A 17,781-nucleotide genomic window follows, 5' to 3' on the forward strand; every position below is an offset into this window, starting at 1 on the left:
ACCCTTGAATAATTGGTGTGGAAGCAGTCTAACCGTTGGTTGAGCAAATGCAACCAGATGGAGACAAAAGAAGAAGAAGAAATAAATGCTGAAATTGATTTTAATTGGATCTAAGTCTTTATTTTAGAAAATCTACGAGTTCATTGAACGTATTAGAAAGTTTTGATTTCAAAGATCTTCTAAATCAGTTGGATATATCAAAAGAGTTTGAGTGGAGGATCTTGTGGATTAATTGATATTTATTTACCGCCTAGAAGTATGTTTTTTCCCTACTCGCACAATCATTCGTCTGCAACTCCATATCGAACCCTTCAAGTCACTTGAATGCGAAAGGCCCATCGATATATAAGCATCAAATGATTCTGTATGGTTTGCCTCGTGAATTTGTGCGCAAGGTTTTCCCTATCCGTGAGAAAGTTTTGTCATTTTTTTGGGCCGGCGCGGGATGGGTGGGCCCCGCAGACACGTCCTCCCCGGCCTTCCTCGCAGAAGAGGAAACCCGGGCACGTCAAGGGCCCGCACGGCAGGCGACACGCGCGCGGCGTACTGTCTCCACGTCAAAAGGCGCCGCCTGAGGCCGACGCCCCGCTTCTGTCTCGTGCCGCCTGCCCTCCTCAAGACCTCACCAGTCACCCCCTGCCCCGCGACTGCGACGGCGGCGCGCGAGCCACGGCAGGAAACTCTCCGCCCCGGCCTCTCGAGGGTGCGTTCGATCCCTGCGATTTCGGCCTCGGATTAAACTCGATCCCCTACTCGGCGTGCTGTCCTCGCACCTCCTCCTTACCTGGGGATTTTTGGTGGGTTTCGCTGCGTATTTTGGGGCGGATAAACTTCGGTTTCTCGTTCCGTGAAATCCTGGCCCTCTGATAGTTGCTCGTTTCTTGCGGATTTCGCCGATTGCTTTTGGTGACTGTGATTCCGCCGCACTCCGCTCGGCGGGCTGCTCCTGCCGAATTCCCCTTCTATTCGGGGGAATTCCTCGCGAATCGCGGTTCGAGATCTACTATGTAATGTATCACCTCGTGCTTGCGCCCCTGATGTTTCCAATTTCCAGATTGGGGAGTCCACGGACGCGGCCACGGCGGCGCCATGATGTCCTCGGACGACGACGACGGGGAGCCACGGCTGAGGGCGGTGCAGAGCTACTACTTCGTCGACGATGACGACGCGCCCGTCTCCTTCGACGTGCTGCCGTTCCAGTTCGACGCCGCTGAGGAGGTCCCCTCCTTCAAGAAGGACGTGTACCTGCGCGGCCTGGCCGACGGCGGCCTCCAGAATGTCTACAAGCAGGTGGTGGCGTGGAAGCTCGGCCTCGACGGCGACTCGCCCGTGATCACTGTGCTCTGCACGGAGGGCAGCTGGATTGCGCTGCTGAAGCCGAGGCCGAGCTACGAGGAGACTGTCCGCTCCGTGCTGATCACTGTGGAGATGCTTCACTTTGTTCGGAGGAGCCCCACGGTCTCTGAGGAGAATATGTGGGGTCACCTCCGCCGAGCTTTTGAGTACGTGCTACTACATCTTTTCTTTTTCTTTATTCTCATGGTGATTGTGAAGCCGATTAAGATTCTGAGGGTGTTCCTTTTTGTGTGTCACAGTAAATATGATGTTAAGCCCTCGGAGGATGACGTTAGGAATCATGTAAGGCTAATAAAACTGTTTTTTGAGAGAGACCCTGCTATAGCGAAATCACAGGTATGTAGTTCTTCTTTTTCTTGTTATATTGTAGACTTCTAGTTCGGTTTAGTGGGCTTGTATTCAGCTTTCAGTTCTTGTAGTCCTTAATGTTTACTGGTAAATTCTTGTGCATGTGTATAAAGGAAAATTCTGGTACTTATGCAAAGTACTGTCATCTTGAATAGTATGGATTTGATTTTGTGGGTCCGAGGCATGCCGTTGGATTTGTTTTCACCTTTCTTTACTATCATGAAGGTCTTGTCTTAATATCGCTATCACCGCCACTTTGCACTCATTAGGCATGCTGTTGTATTTTATCACCTCCCTCCCTCCCTCCACTTACTCACAAATCTGTTTTAGGTTACAATTGTGATACTAGAAAGCTAACTTTATTTTTGTGGATTGATAATTCAGTTGTTATATGAAAAGGAATAATATCAGCTTAAGACATGATCTTAACCTTTGTTTATAATTATCAAAGATTAAATATTTGATTTTCTAAAAGGAGCATGTGTTGATTGCAACATTTACCAAGTTATAATCTTAACATCGTGTATTGTCTTCACTAGCGGTATAATTACTTATTTTTGATTCCTACTGCTTACAATATGACAACTTAAAATTTTGATGAACTTTGACAGACTTTGCAACTATTCATTAAAGAGGAATCTATGGAAAAGATCGACGAGGTAACCCAGATTATGTCCATATTGATAGTTCTAAGTATCGAGATCATGCATCTAACCTTTGTTTCTTTTTTTTTAATTTCATTTAGGCTGGTTCAAATGATCTGGACATTAAACAACCATTCATTGCTGATGATAAGGAAAGAGAGGAGGTGGTTGAAGATGACAATAAGCAAGAGTCTAGTAACGATGATGATGATGAAGAGGATGAAGATGATGGAGACTTGTTTGATTCAGTTTGTGCAATCTGTGATAATGGAGGGGAGCTCTTATGGTAAGCACTTTCTATTTTAGTAGAAGTATTTATATTCTCTAAAGAGAGAACTGTGTGGATGTTTAGATACCTTCCTACTATCTACATGCACAAGATTCCATCTGTACCTGAACGGCACCTCCTACATGCTAGGATTAAAATTATTTCCGTCACTCACGCCCATTATCTTGTTATCTTCAAGTACTCTAGCACTTGTAGCCAAACACATCTGCAACCTACTCAACTCACACATGAACCAGGACATTAGGACATCTATGGTTTGCAACACAAGGTCACCATTGCATCATGCTGAACTCATGCATCTGTTTTTGCCACAAAGAGGATTCATTAATGTCTTCCCACTGCCGAGACACGGTTACCAGCAACCTTTCATCTTCACCTCAGCTCCAATTATCTTCTACATCTTGATGGTGTTGTAGACTCATAGGAGAGTAGTTGTTTCTGTGTAATGGGCGTGTTACAGGCCCTCAATTCTGTAACACTGGTCTCTTCCCCTTTTTTCTTCTTAATATATTGATACGCAGCTCTCCTGCATGTTTGGAAAAAAAAAAACTCACTGGAGCTGACCTGCAAGAACTCACACACACCCTACTTGATACATGCATGCACCCACATGTACTTTTGCCCTATCTTCTAACACAAGTACTGTCTCGAACTAACATGCGTACCATAACATCATAGTATCATAGTACGCATTCATGGCCATGATGTGATGCTGCTGTCTGCGTGTACCCGTGGCATCATTGAGCACAATCAGGTTGCCAGACATATTGTAGACATCTTGTACAGCTGGATTGCCAAGGTTTCCTTTTACTTGATTCACTAGTACTATAGCTCCACCCAGCTTGCCTCCTCTTACGGTACCTTCGATGATCCCATGCCAGCCTTTGCGGGCACCGCTTCTACCTTGCTTGCCTAGCATCTCGGCACCAGTGTTGTCGATGTCGTAGCCTCTCACCCGCTAATATGATGATGGCATGCTGCTGGTGTTGCCGCTCCTGGACATAGCACTATCCTCCGGATAGCATCATCTTCTGCATCTTGATTGACTCTGATGCCAACTTTTGGCTGTTCACATAAACACGAGGACAAGAGAACACAAGTTTGCTTTATGCTGTGATTGCTTAGCCCTGTCTCCTTTTTTTCTCCCAATCTTTTTTCTCACGTTATATAGAATGCGAGCTGTGTGTTGTTTCATTAAGAAGAGGAAGTGACCAAGTACAACCCCAACCCACCGAAAGTACATTTGCAACATATATGCCACAGATAGTTAAAAATAGCTACCAAAAACAGAAATGCACATATGCTTATCTAAGCCAGACCCATCCTATCCTGCTCACATCTAGCATGTGGACTCATGCAACATCTCAAGCATGAACCCATGACTGACAAAGTTACCATACTAAACAAAACAACTTGATATCTTATGGAACCAGTCCATGTGAGGACTCCATACATGTAGCTCCTGCCACACTGGATACCTCACCACTAGCTACAAAATTTCAACTCTATCTTGCACTGCACTGTCGGTTGACTGTAGTTCATTTGATCAAGCTTTTATGATATTTGATTGACATGACAATGGAATTAAAAAAGCTAAATCTTAGGAATCGAAAAAGCTAAATCTAAATTATGTGTGCATATAAAATGTTATATATGGTATTCTTCCGGTGGTACAAAGGGTGTTTTTTTCATATGCAAAACATGAATTATTATTTCTATGTATTTCACCAGTTACATGCAAATTCACTTTCCTGAGTGATAAACCATGCAATACTTTCCATACTTTTCCAATATTCTAATTGCAACACATTTTTACTTGTTATAGCTGTGAAGGTTCATGCATGAGATCGTTTCATGCAAAATTAGGAGATGGTGAAGATTCTTACTGTGCAACATTGGGGTACACAAAGGCAGAAGTTAAGGTAATTTAGAACTTTGGCTGATAAAGAGTACTCAGATTCCATTGCTGGGCCCCCCACCCATTTTTCAGATACTCATTTGTAATTGTTTGTAGGCTATAAAAAATTTCCTGTGCAAGAATTGTGAGTATAAGCAGCATCAGTGTTTTGTTTGTGGAGAGTTGGAGGCTTCAGATGGAACAAATGCGAAGGTATATGGCATAATGAAACAAAAGGGATTATAAGTGCACTACAATTATTTAAGCCTTGCTGAAACAGTGCATACATTTAGTCATCTTTTGGAAGCAAAATGGTTAGTTGTCATCGTAGAAGCAGGAATATAATGAGCTTGTTCAATCTTTTATAAAAGTACTGCATTGTTAAAGGTTTACTGTCATCAATCAGTGCCAACTGAGCACCTATTTTGAGCGTTTCCATCCCCTTTAGTATGGTTATTGCCTATGTCGTTTAGTTACATGTTCACATCCATAAGTCAGTTCGTTGTCGCATCTACTGCTATTCACTAATCTTCTTGAACTCCTTCACTATCTGAATGGAAGCATATTGCCATCTGTTCGTTCCTTGCTCTAGTTTGCTGCAGTTTTAGGCATATTGTGATGTGATGTAATCTATCTTCTCCCAATCTGTTGACCTGTTTCGACCAAATGTTTTCCTTGGTTCCTTTCTTGTTGCTTTGAAGCCTAAGAAGCAGAGATGGCTGTATCCCGTTACTGCTCAGGCTGAGTTGATATCGCATGGGCTGTGGCTCCTTGCTGTTCATAGTGCTAATATTCAGAGTCCAAATTTTAGAAGTTTCACATGCTACTTGAAATTTTAGAAGTTTCACATGCTAAAGTGTCGCTTCCTGGAACTCTTCTAGCGTGTAGATGAATGTGCAAGCTGAAGAGATGCCAATATTTTTCCTCACAAATCCTTTATTCTGTGTATCTTCTTGACTCAAATTTCTTTTTAAAGCTTCTGACACTTCCATTATTCTTTAGGTGTTTCTTTGCAACAACGCAACATGTGGGCACTTTTACCACCCCAAGTGTGTTGCGCAACTACTTCATCCTAACAACAGGAATGAAGCCTTGGAATTGGAGAAAAATATTGTGGCTGGGATTTCATTCACATGCCCTGTGCATTGGTGCTTTGAATGTAAAGGCCTAGAGGACAGAACTCAAGAGCCGCTGCAATTTGCTGTTTGCAGACGTTGCCCAAGATCTTACCACAGAAAATGTTTGCCAAGGTGTAATTTGTATTGTTTATTTCCTGGACCAATTTATTCTTAACTGAAACATGAGATCATTTTATCCATCTGAATGTTGAAATTGTTTCATAGGGAAATTTCATTTGAAGACATTGATGCGGAGGGCATCATAACACGAGCTTGGGAACTTTCAAAGAGAATTCTGATCTACTGCCTGTATGTAAACATCCTTGTCAAATTGTCTGTCCCAATGCACATGAAAATTTCTGTCATAATTGATCATAACTAACATTATTTCTGTCTTCAACTTCTCGCCAAATTCCTGCCACAATTGCTTATAAAACCCTACATATAATTTACTGCTACAGGAACCATGATATGGACATTGATATTGGAACACCATCCAGAGATCATCTAAAATTTCCTTGTATTTCAAAGCCAGTGAATTCGGTCAAGAAGAAAGTTAAGGAACTAGCCGAGAAGAAAAGGAGGGTTTCCAATGACTTGTATGTTAATGACCCTATGCAGAAATCTTCTAGAAGGGTTGGTATGAAGGGTTCATTTGAACGACCTGGTTTTAAATCTGAGAAGAAAAAAGCTAAAAAACTCAAAGGAATGATAAATCCTGAAGAACCTGCAGTCAAGCGTGCTGCTCATGTAAGTAGTCTAAAACAACATGTGAAGGGAGAGGAGCAAGAGTTGGAGAGTTTGTCTTCACTGGCAACAGAGAAAACACCCCAGAGCTCATTTCCTGTTATTGATGCTGATACTGAGAAGAGGTAACTTGGGTCCACTATTTCCTATAAAAAGAAACTATTATAGCAAGGCACTAGAAAATATTCTTTTGTTTTGCAAGAGCACATGTTGCTTAGATTTCTAGCTAGCAAAAACTCCTTTAGCCAGTTCATAATCCAACAATTCAAGCCTCCTTTCCTTCTGACTATCAGCAAAAGAGCCTTTGGTTTTGTCCAGACTGAATTTGATCCAATAGGCTATTTATGTCTAGGCCGCCTCGCCTTAACAGCATGTACAATTCAGCGGCTCCAGAGTACGATGTTTCGACCCAGGCCCCGTCCTGACGGAACATAATAGTATTAACCCTTTCAGTTTGTTTCAGGATGAGCCTGTATTGCTCAGGTTACTATGTAATCACTATTTGATGGAAACTAATGAGAAGGCATCTGTGTTTGTTTTTTTTGGCATATTTCTATCTTTCTTTTATGGTTCCCAAGTATTGCTGATTGCAGTGTGCTTTTATTTTTTCGCAATGTGCCACTTGTTTGGATTAGCTCATTAACACCTTTAATCTAGGACCACCCAGATACAAGGGTATATTCATGAAATAAAGTGGGAAAATGCTATTTTTTTATAAAGTGAAAACCTGTTAATTCTCCTTACTCTTACGTATTAAAATATAAGAAAGCTTTTACCTTTATGATCTCTGAATCTGTTGCTGTACTATTTGGAATTATGAGAATGAAGAGAATTTTGCGGTAGATTATTCAATACAAAATGTTTGGGATGTAACATGTTGAGGATCATTCTGAATTGAGGTATAATATGGATAAAAACTATGGCAAAGATGAAGATTCTTGTTGCCAGTTATGAATGATGGTATTTTTCTATTATATCATAGGGTGCTAGCTTTGGTAGAAAAGGAGGTTTGTTCCTTGACATTGGATGATATCTCTCGACAGTGTGCCATTCCTTCAACTTATACATCCTCCAGCCGGCAGATTGACAAAATCATTGCATGGGGCAAGCTTGAGCGTTCTATTCAGGTACCCCAAAATTCAAGCTGTGAAAACCAGTATATCCAATGTTGGTCGATTCTTCATGTATGGAATCTATGACTTTTGTAGGCGGTACAAGATGCTTTGCAGAAACTGGAACATGGGGGTACCATTGATGATGCTAAAGCAGTATGTGAAGCTGAAGTCTTGAGGCAGTTAACAAGGTGGAATGTATGTAGATACTAGCACTTCCATGTATCATTTGATAATGGTCATTTGTAGCCTGTTCCCCTTTCTAAATCAGCCACTTTTGTTAAAAAAACAATGCATTTGCACCATTCAATGAATCAACCTATGGCAGAGCAAACCAGCAATAGGTTCTGTTAAACCATTTTGAGTTGCACAGCATAAGGATGTTCTCCATTTTCTTTATGGGTTTAATCAAGCAAACATTTAGTTATTGTGGCATTTATGTTGCACCAAATATTTCTAGTGGTTACTCCCCTGCTCACAAACCACTATCATCCGGCTGCAAGATGCCAGTTCCTTATAAATCATGTGGCTGAACTTATTTTGATCTCTGATTGGATTGGATATGTAGAAATAATAAAATAGACTGGTCATATGAAATGATGCACAATTCTTTAACAACTATTTTGTGATAAGAACATCGTAAACCTGTAATCAGTGGGTATATATCTGTAGATTTAGTAGTACCTGGCCAGTGGAAGTCTCATTAGTTACAACTTATTGTAACTGTAGCTACTTGTTGTACTGATAAACTATTCTAATACAATACCATTCTGTTACCAGAATAAGCTCAGAGTGTACCTTGCACCATTCATTCATGGCATGCGCTACACTTCATTTGGTCGGCATTTCACAAAGAAGGAGAAGCTCAATGAGGTACATTTATATATCCACTATTCAAAGCATTGCAATAAGTTGTAATGCTTTGAGGTGGCTAACTGGCTATTGTAACCATGGGTCTTGCCCTCCTCGCCCTCTCCCTACCTTGAGGTCTGCTAACATGGGATGACTGTATGGTGGTGACCAATCGAATGGTTGACCACAAAAGAAAAGTTCACAAATGGCATTCAATATGAATGATTTGTGATTAAATGTGTGCATTCAATACAAATACAACGGAGGCCTCCCGAGGCGCCGGTGCGTAGTGGAGTTTTAAAGCGGTGCGATAATGTAAAGAGAGGTAGAGGTAGACCTAGACTAACTTGGGACGAGACGGTTAAGAGAGATCTTAAGGAGTGGAATATCGCTAAGGAATTAGTTATGGATAGGAGCGTTTGGAGATTAGCAATTAACGTACCTGAACCGTGACCTTTGTTACTTTGTTTAACCCCTAACTTTTCCTTTGGCTTGTGCCCTTTTTGTGTTTCTTATTCTTGTTTTCGGTGGGTTTCATCTCTAGCCTACCCCAACTTGCTTGGGACAAAAGGCTAAGTTGTTGTTGTTGTTGTTGTTGTATTCAATACAAATACAAGTACTTCACTACTTCTCGCATGTACATTTAAGCTTGTTCGACACATCCATTTCAAAGAAATTAATTGAGTATACATGTTTTTGTGAGCATTGCATTTCTGTTGAAAGTTTGAATTTTTGTCTGTTTATTTAATATTTATGCAAATTCCATTTGGACATCTCATGCAAATGCATCTATGCATGTTTAGTAACTGCTGCCTGGTGCATTCAACTATTTGGGCTCCAGTGGGTTCGTAGGTGTAACATCATCTAGGTTTGATTTAACAATGGTAACATCTTTCCTGAAACTATAGCTTAAAGAAATCTCTTTTAAGTTATCATATAAACAAACATAATAATTTGTTCCTTCAGTATTTTCATTTTAGGCTTTCTTAATGTTCTTTTGTTTTGATCTGTTTCATACTCCACAATCGGTCTTTCTTGTCGCAGGTTGTTGATAAACTTCAGTGGTATGTTCAACCTGGCGACACGGTTCGTTCACCTTGCAACCCCAAAGGCTCACATGCTTGCATTGACATTTTGTGAATCAATCAAAGTTGGTAGTCTGTAAATCAGAGATGTGAAGTAGTGTAAAACTTGCAGGGTCTCAATTTATTTATACTTAAACGCTTACAACTATTGTGACAGAATAGTCATCTTTTGTTTCATTTGTTCAGTCAACTGAGAAACTTGCTTGGGACATAATCAGATAAATGCTCCTGTTGTTGTTATTAATTCAGTACTCTGGCATCTTTTTTAGCAGATTGTGGATTTCTCTTGTGGTCTCAATGACTTCAGTCAGTTTATGAAAGAAAAGCTTGATAAAGTTGGCAAAAAATGCAACTTCAAGAATTATGATATTATTCGACCAAAGGTAAAAATCGGTAAACTGTAGTCCCTTTTATAAGATCATGCTTGACTGAATAACCCTTTGAAAACTCGTTTATATATTTTGTAATTACACTACAAGAGCCAGTCAGGGGTGTTAAAGTATATTTGGTAGTATAGGAAATATCTTGGGGAGGCATCTTTGGCCCCCAAGTCTTGTACCCCTATATATTCGCCCCCCAATTCAGTACTACTATTTTCATGCAATCTATCCTTCCTACTGTCTCTATTGCTATCAAGGGGTGCCTCAGTAGTAGGTTCAGAAAATAATGGTCCAGTAGCAATTTTCTTCTTGCGTTAACTTTTCATATGTTGTTGGTCTTCCTACTAAAAAAAAGCTGATAAGGTTCGCAAAGTCAACAGTGTATTGTTGGTCCAAAAATGAGTCAAATCCAGTAGTAAAATATATTCTTCTTAAATTGGAAGATGATTTTAGTCTGCAATTTTGTTATGTCAGAAAATGCAATTGATTGAACTGAGTGAGACTTGTGCTCTAATGTTGCTTGGTTGTTTAGACTATAGAATAACTCTATTTTAGGTGCCAGGCGGTGTATTTAAGGCTAGGCTGGATCAAGTTCTGTTTCGATTTATTTTCTAACCTAACTACTGAATTTTGCTTTTGTATTTGTTAAATTTTTTTCTCATTGTTATTACAGATATTCAAATTAACATGGTCATTCTATTCAATATTTTTTACTCCATAAGTATATAATCTATAAGGTAGTATATGAGCGAGTACACGGGGGTTTCGGGTATGGTAGTAGGAACGAGGGGGGGGAGGATGTTTTGAATTTTGCGTTGGCCTACGACCTGCTGTTAGCGAATACCCTCTTTAGAAAGAGGGAGTCCCATCTAGTGACCTTCCATAGTGGACAATACTCGAGCCAAATCGATTTTATCCTTGCTAGGAGAGAGGATAGACGTGCCTGCTTAGATTGTAAGGTGATACCTGGGGAGTGTGTTGTCCCCCAACACAAGCTTGTGGTGGCGGATTTTCGTTTTCTGGTACGTGCCCACCGGGACAAACGTGCCAAGATTGCGAGAACGAAGTGGTGGAAGCTTAGAGGGGAAGAGGCTCAGACGTTTAAGGAGAGGATGCTAGGCGAGGGGCCTTGGGAAGAAGGAGCAGATGTAGATGATATGTGGCTAAAGATGGCGACATGTGTTCGGAAGGTGGCCTCAGAAGTGTTTGGTGTGAGTAGGGGGGGCAAGCAGGAAGTGAAAGAGACTTGGTGGTGGAATGACGAGGTGCAAAGGGCTATTAAGGAGAAGAAGGAGTGTTTCAAACGCCTTCACCTCGACAAGAGCGCAACCAACATCGAGGGATATAGATTAGCGAAAAGGTCTGCAAAGCGAGCTGTAAGTGTAGCGAAAGGTCAGGCTTTTGATGACCTGTATCAACGGCTAGGTACGAAGGAAGGAGAGAAGGACATTTATAGGATAGCTAGGACCCGCGAGAGGAAGACAAGGGACATAAACCAAATCAAATGCATCAAGGATGGGACAGGTCGACTTCTGGTGAAGGATGAGGAGATCAAGGACAGATGGCGAGAATACTTCGACAAGTTGTTTAATGGGGAAAATGAGGGTCCTACCTTCGAGTTGGACGACTCATTTGATGATACCAACAGACGCTTTGTGAGGAGGATTCAGGAGGCAGAGATCGGGGAGGCTTTGAAGAGGATGAAGGGAGGTAAAGCGATGGGTCCCGATGGCATCCCCATTGAGGTGTGGAGATGCCTGGGCGAGAGGGCGGTAGTATGGTTAACTAAGCTTTTTAACCTAATTTTCCAGTCAAACAAGATGCCGGAGGAATTGAGGAGAAGTATATTAGTACCGATCTTCAAGAATAAGGGAGATGTTCAAAGTTGTACTAACTACCGGGGGATTAAGCTGATGAGCCATACGATGAAACTTTGGGAGAGGGTTATCGAGCATCGCCTAAGAGGATTGACAAGGGTGACCCAAAACCAGTTTGGGTTCATGCCTGGGAGGTCGACCATGGAGGCGATTTTCTTAGTACGACAGTTGATGGAGAGATATAGAGAGGAGAAGAAGGACTTACACATAGTCTTTATTGACCTAGAGAAGGCGTATGATAAAGTACCGAGAGACGTCATGTGGTGGGCCTTGGAAAAACACAAAGTTCCAACTAAGTATATTACCCTCATCAAGGATATGTACAAGGATGCGATGACTTGTGTTCGAACATGTGATGGCGATACCAGTGACTTTCCAATTAAAATAGGACTACATCAGGGGTCAGCATTGAGCCCTTATCTATTTGCTTTGGTGATGGATGAGGTCACAAGGGACATACAGGGTGATATCCCTTGGTGTATGCTCTTTGCTGATGATGTGGTGCTAGTTGATGAGAGTAGGGTAGGGGTTAATATGAAGTTAGAGCTGTGGAGACACACGTTAGAGTCGAGGGGGTTCAGACTGAGTAGGACCAAGACCGAGTATATGATGTGCGACTTTAGCCCGACTAGGCATGAGGATGGGGACGTTAGCCTCGAAGGTCAAGTGGTGGCCAAGAAGGATACTTTCCGGTATCTAGGATCAATACTTCAGAAAGATGGAGACATTGATGAAGATGTTAGACATAGAATTTCAGCCGGGTGGTTGAAGTGGCGGCAGGCTTCGGGCGTCCTCTGTGACAAGAAGGTGCCACAGAGGCTAAAAGGTAAGTTCTATGGGACGGCGATTCGCCCAGCGATGCTATACGGTGCTGAATGTTGGCCTACAAAAAGGCGACATGTCCAGCAACTGAGTGTAGCAGAGATGCGTATGCTGCGTTGGTTCTGCGGGCATACAAGAAGGGATAGAATCCGGAACGAAGAGATTCGAGATAGGGTCGGGGTGGCACCTATCGATGAGAAGTTGATTCAACATCGGTTGAGATGGTTTGGACATGTACAACGGAGGCCTCCCGAGGCGCCGGTGCGTAATGGAGTTCTAAAGCGGGGCGATAATGTAAAGAGAGGTAGAGGTAGACCTAGACTAACTTGGGACGAGACGGTTAAGAGAGACCTTAAGGAGTGGAATATCGCTAAGGAATTAGCTATGGATAGGAGCGCTTGGAGATTAGCAATTAATGTACCTGAACCGTGACCTTTGTTACTTTTTGTTTAACCCCTAACCCTTCCTTTGGCTTGTGTACTTTTGTGTTTCTTATTCTTGTTTTCTGTGGGTTTCATCTCTAGCCTACCCCAACTTGCTTGGGACAAAAGGCTAAGTTGTTGTTGTTGTTGTTGTATAAGTATATAATCTATGTCCATAGAAGGTATAGTTTTAGTAGGTTCATTTCAACTGAGTTGCATTGTTCCAGCAATGATTGATGCAGTGCATCATGACCCATGACATCCTGGAACTTATTGTGTCACTTGTGAGAAGTGCCATTACTTGACTTTTCTTATTATCCCCTTTCAAGATTCATTTTGCATGCTTACTCAAAGCAATTGTGTCTCGCATTTATAATTGAATACATTCTCTACATGGGGTCTGACATAGCAAGCTGCATTTTGCAGAATTCTTTCTGTTTCGAAAAGAGGGATTGGATGACTGTGCGTCCAAAGGAACTGCCACATGGATCTAAACTAGTATGGATCTTTTCTCTGCAATTAAAGCTATTGAGAATTCCAATTTTGATTATTTGCAATGTTGCTCAGAATTATGATTCTAACCGACCATGACTGCTAAGTCCTAATATGACAACATTACTACATTATTCAGGTGCACTTGCTAATAACAATAGAAAAATGTGACACCTCTTTTTGATTTCTGATGGTGATAATAAGCTGTTTGCCCTGGACAAAGTTGTTTAGATCTCAGAATTTGAATCTTTTAAGCTCAATAAAATGAAGATGGTTTATGTCCGGGATGAGTGTACATACACTGGCAGTCAGGCCATCCAACTTACCACCTCCCATGCTGGATGGAGTTTATGCTTATTGTAGATTAATGGATGCCTAACCAAAGTCTATAATTTGATTGCTCTCAAATTTGCCTGTTTTTTTCATTGTTGCCAATTCTTTGTAAACTTTTGTGTTTTAGTCATAAAATATGCATTGTTACTGACCCTTGGGCAAAATAATTTCGTACTGTTTTATTTGACTTTTACTCTTTTAGTTTGTTACCTTTTCTTTTCTTTTTGCTAATTTATCCATTCCACTAGCTTGTATTTTCAATGTAATTTTTACTGGCATTTTCAGGGAAAATTTTGTAAACCAACACCATTTTCATAACAGGTTCACATACTTATGACATTTTGAGTAGAACTTCTGTTCATTTATCACAAGCATAGCAATCGAAGTTTATATTGTTTCTTTCTCACCCTGGACATCTTGGCTCATTCGATATTTCACTATTGCCAACAACAGTCCTTTGCATTACACATGTGCTCACATCAGAGTCTGTGTTTTAAAAGACGCTGTGTTCTCCTGTGTATCTGAGAGAAAAAGAAGATGCTATGTGGGTGACCAGCTTCTGCCTAGCACCTAGCACCTAGCTAGGTAAGCAGTGCAAGGTACTGCTTAGGTAGCTGAGTGCCCTCCAGATGGCATGTTAAAAGCACAAGATTTGAACAATCTTGGACCTCCTAGTTGCGCATAGTAGCACATTGCTTACATATGCCGATTACCTCACCATCAGGGGGGCAAAGTCACCACCTGAACTATTTGTTTAACATTGGCAACAGTAACTGATTGGTAATGTAATTATTATCCACAGATAGGCTGTACGAGTAGAGAACTAGCAGCACAGGATCAATGCGTATATCTTTTGTAATGCTTCAGTTTATCATGTTCTCTTGATTCTAGATGTGTGAATATAAAGTATTTTGATAGAACAGCGAGATCTGGATGACACTGCAAAAATGATGGCGTTAAACGTGTTCAGACTGTGTGGGCTTTAGAATATGTTTAAAAGAGGCTTACATATTTTGATACTTATGTGGACCATCGGGGGATGCCTACTGTATTATCCTTTTGGGACATATAGACATATAGACATATATAGCAGCTGATTTGTTTAAGAAACAATTATTTACTTCCAAGAAATGTATATTTGACAGATTCAACAAGTTGTCATGAAACTTATATTCTGCAGATCATCGGCCTTAATCCTCCTTTCGGATTAAAAGCAATCCTTGCAAACAAATTCATTAACAAGGCACTGACTTTCAAGCCAAAGCTCATTATACTAATTGTTCCTAAGGAAACTGAAAGGTATAGAAATATTTCTTGAAAAATAGTGCAAGACATATTTATACTGTCACTTATTTCCCCTTTATTATCACCTGTATCCTTGACATTATCAGGTTGGATCAAAAGCGGCAGCCTTATGATTTGGTGTGGGAGGATGCTGGAAGTCTTTCTGGGAAGGTATGAACTAGACCAATAAAACAACCACTCTCTTGCTTCATGTTTTAGTTGACATATTTATGTGTTTCAGTCATTCTATTTACCCGGTTCGTTGGATGTGACTGACAAACAAATGGACCAATGGAATGTATCCCCACCCCCACTCTATTTGTGGAGCCGTCCCGATTGGACACAGAAGCACAGGAGAATAGCTGAGGAGCATGGTCACTCCACATTGAAGGTTGTTTCCCACACCAAAGGAGTGGATTGTCTTTTTGATGATATCCCTACATACAATAACTGTGAATTTCCTTATGAGCAGAATGGCAGATATGGGACTAGGAGTGAAACCTACATTGGTGAGGACACAAACTTCGTTGTTGAGAGACAAGAACAAGTAAATGGACTCCCTCCAGAAAAGCATGTAGAAGTTGCACGTGAGGAAAAAAAGTTTGCTTCGAGAAAAAATGATGCATGTCAAGCAAATCAAAATGGTGTTCATCATGAAGGGAGAGATGCTCATTCTGGCTACAAAGTCCATTACAGTGATAGAAGAGAAGAAATAGCCTCACATACCTCCAGAAGGATAACGGAATCGGAGAGAACAGAAGATGCTATGAAACCAGATTCAAACATGAGTATCTCACCCTCTGACTCTAGGAATTCTCAGTACAAATCAAGGAGTGATTCTCCAATTTGTAGTGAATATCCCTCTCAGGGAATGGCACATCAGGACAATTATTTCAGTAATCCTGCCCAGGAGCCCAGCACATCTCCCCTTGAGAGGGTACCCTATGAGGACTACATTAGAGATGTTGCTGAATATGGAGTTGCATCTGTAGAAAAGCACCTTGCCATTTCTGCTGATAATATTGGTGCTGGCTTGAGGACGCGCAGTCCTTATCTCAAAGAACTGAATGGGGTTTATGATGGTGGTGGTCCAAATAGTTATTTATGTCCAGCATCTGGTGGAACTGGTGGCAGCTTTTACAGGAACCAGAACTTAGAAAACTGTCCAATGGATTACAGCATGGAGAATACTGGCTTTGCTCAAAGGAATGCTGTTGCTGGTGTAGGTATGGAGGATGCAAGAATGTACGATGGACGTATCAGGGACAATCATACCCTATCAGAGGTAACTGCCACTGATATTCGAGCACAGATAAGAATGTACGGTGGACACACAGGGAATGATCACCCCCAGGCACCCATGAACCCTCCTGCCACTGATATTCGAGCACAAATAAGAATGTACGGACGACAGAATACACAGACAAGTGGATACCCTGGATCTGCAGACACACAGTCAACTTTAACTTCCTCGCATGGAGTTTTGTCTTTGGGTTCAACAGGGAGGTCCATGATGGACATGTATACCCCCCGCCTTCATCATGAAACAAACTATACAACAGGTCTGTACAGTGTTCCTGTCAATAGAAGCGATATGACACCAGATTCTATCAACCTCACCTCTCGGCAGCAGTATCCATACCCACATCCCGGATCTTTCAGTGACTGGCATGGCTAGCGACTGAACTTTTGAAATTTCCGTTGGATGCTCTAACCAGCATTTGTGGTTTGTATGTAATATAGCGTGAAGATGAAAGAGAACCCCTAGGATGTTAAAATTAAAAGGTTACTATGTATATAAATGGTGAAGTTGGTTAGTGGTTCCATTTTGCGCTTCGTTATAATCTTTAGCTTCATCTATTGAGTTGCTGATTGTACATGTTTTTTTTTCCTCCTACTGTAGTTTTGTCGTGAGCAGGTGCATGGGCTATTTTTGACGCGTTCAAGTTGAAACATGCCCATTGAAGTCCTGCAGTAACTACTCAAGAATGCGTTGATGCTTTCACATCACATTCCTGTCGAAGTTGTCAGTTCGTTTTTTGTAGTGTCTAAAATGGGATTTGGACGTGTGCTCCGGTTGAAAGTTTGAATCATATCGAGTCAGTTTCTGTCAATCTTGGTGGAGTCAAAAGTTGCTGAAGCAAGATTGTATAAAACTACCTAGGTTCGATTCTGTCTAAAAAAGGTACCAAATAAATTTACAATCCTATTAACTGTTTAACAGAGGCTAATTCAACGGATAATATAACTACCTAGGTTCGATTCTGTCTAAAATAGGTACCAAATAAATTTACAATCCTATGCACTGTTTAACAGAGGCTAATTCAACGGATAATATAACTACCTAGGTTCGATTCTGTCTAAAATAGGTACCAAATAAATTTACAATCCTATGCCGATTTTAACGGATATTTTTGGCATGCCGATCGAATACAGTTAACGTAGGATCATAATTCATACATAACCCCATGTTGTAAGGAACAGATCTGAATGTTCCTGCTCCTGTTAATGTAATAATCTATACATGTCTTTCGGGCTAGCAGATCCACAATAGGAATATTGATGTCAGACGTAGTGGTGTAGCACACAGCGTAGTAGTGCAGAGGCACTACCCATTCAACGGAGAAAAGTCAAGATGAAATGAATAATGCACATCGGATTCTTCCACCTTGATGTAGATATCAAATCTGATTTCTCTATCTGAACCACTATGATTTAGATAT

The 17,781-nt window shown here is 41.1% G+C and overlaps 1 protein-coding gene across 4 annotated transcripts; it reads left to right on the top strand.

Moving 5' to 3' along the window:
* The first annotated feature begins 576 nt into the window (after positions 1-576).
* Positions 577-16,912, top strand: LOC112898026 (protein ENHANCED DOWNY MILDEW 2-like). 4 transcript variants are annotated; one of them, XM_025966440.1, is made up of 20 exons: positions 577-703; positions 1,055-1,502; positions 1,596-1,692; positions 2,316-2,363; positions 2,450-2,634; positions 4,463-4,559; positions 4,652-4,747; positions 5,537-5,784; positions 5,878-5,961; positions 6,114-6,524; positions 7,382-7,526; positions 7,608-7,709; positions 8,292-8,384; positions 9,408-9,449; positions 9,718-9,831; positions 13,376-13,447; positions 14,955-15,073; positions 15,166-15,229; positions 15,300-15,449; positions 15,531-16,912. In XM_025966440.1, exons 2-20 carry the CDS (start codon positions 1,090-1,092, stop codon positions 16,734-16,736), a joined length of 3,786 nt encoding a protein of 1,261 aa, XP_025822225.1. In that variant the 5' UTR covers positions 577-703; positions 1,055-1,089; the 3' UTR covers positions 16,737-16,912. The 4 variants fall into 4 exon arrangements, with proteins under 4 accessions (XP_025822225.1, XP_025822227.1, XP_025822226.1 ...); XM_025966442.1 differs by having other exon boundaries at positions 670-797; XM_025966441.1 differs by lacking the exon at positions 577-703 and adding an exon at positions 716-991.
* The last annotated feature ends 869 nt before the right edge of the window (positions 16,913-17,781 follow it).

Source organism: Panicum hallii, chromosome 6 (assembly GCF_002211085.1).
Source record: "Panicum hallii strain FIL2 chromosome 6, PHallii_v3.1, whole genome shotgun sequence".
Lineage (NCBI taxonomy): Eukaryota > Viridiplantae > Streptophyta > Magnoliopsida > Poales > Poaceae > Panicum > Panicum hallii.

Excerpts from the sequence above, each read along its gene's own strand:
- LOC112898026 (XM_025966440.1), top strand. The coding sequence starts at position 1,090 with ATGATGTCCTCGGACGACGACGACGGGGAGCCACGGCTGAGGGCGGTG. Across the intron at positions 9,450-9,717 it reads ATGTTCAACCTGGCGACACG|CAGATTGTGGATTTCTCTTG; the intron begins GTTCGTTCACCT and ends CATCTTTTTTAG. Across the intron at positions 15,450-15,530 it reads ATGGTCACTCCACATTGAAG|AATGGCAGATATGGGACTAG; the intron begins GTTGTTTCCCAC and ends CCTTATGAGCAG.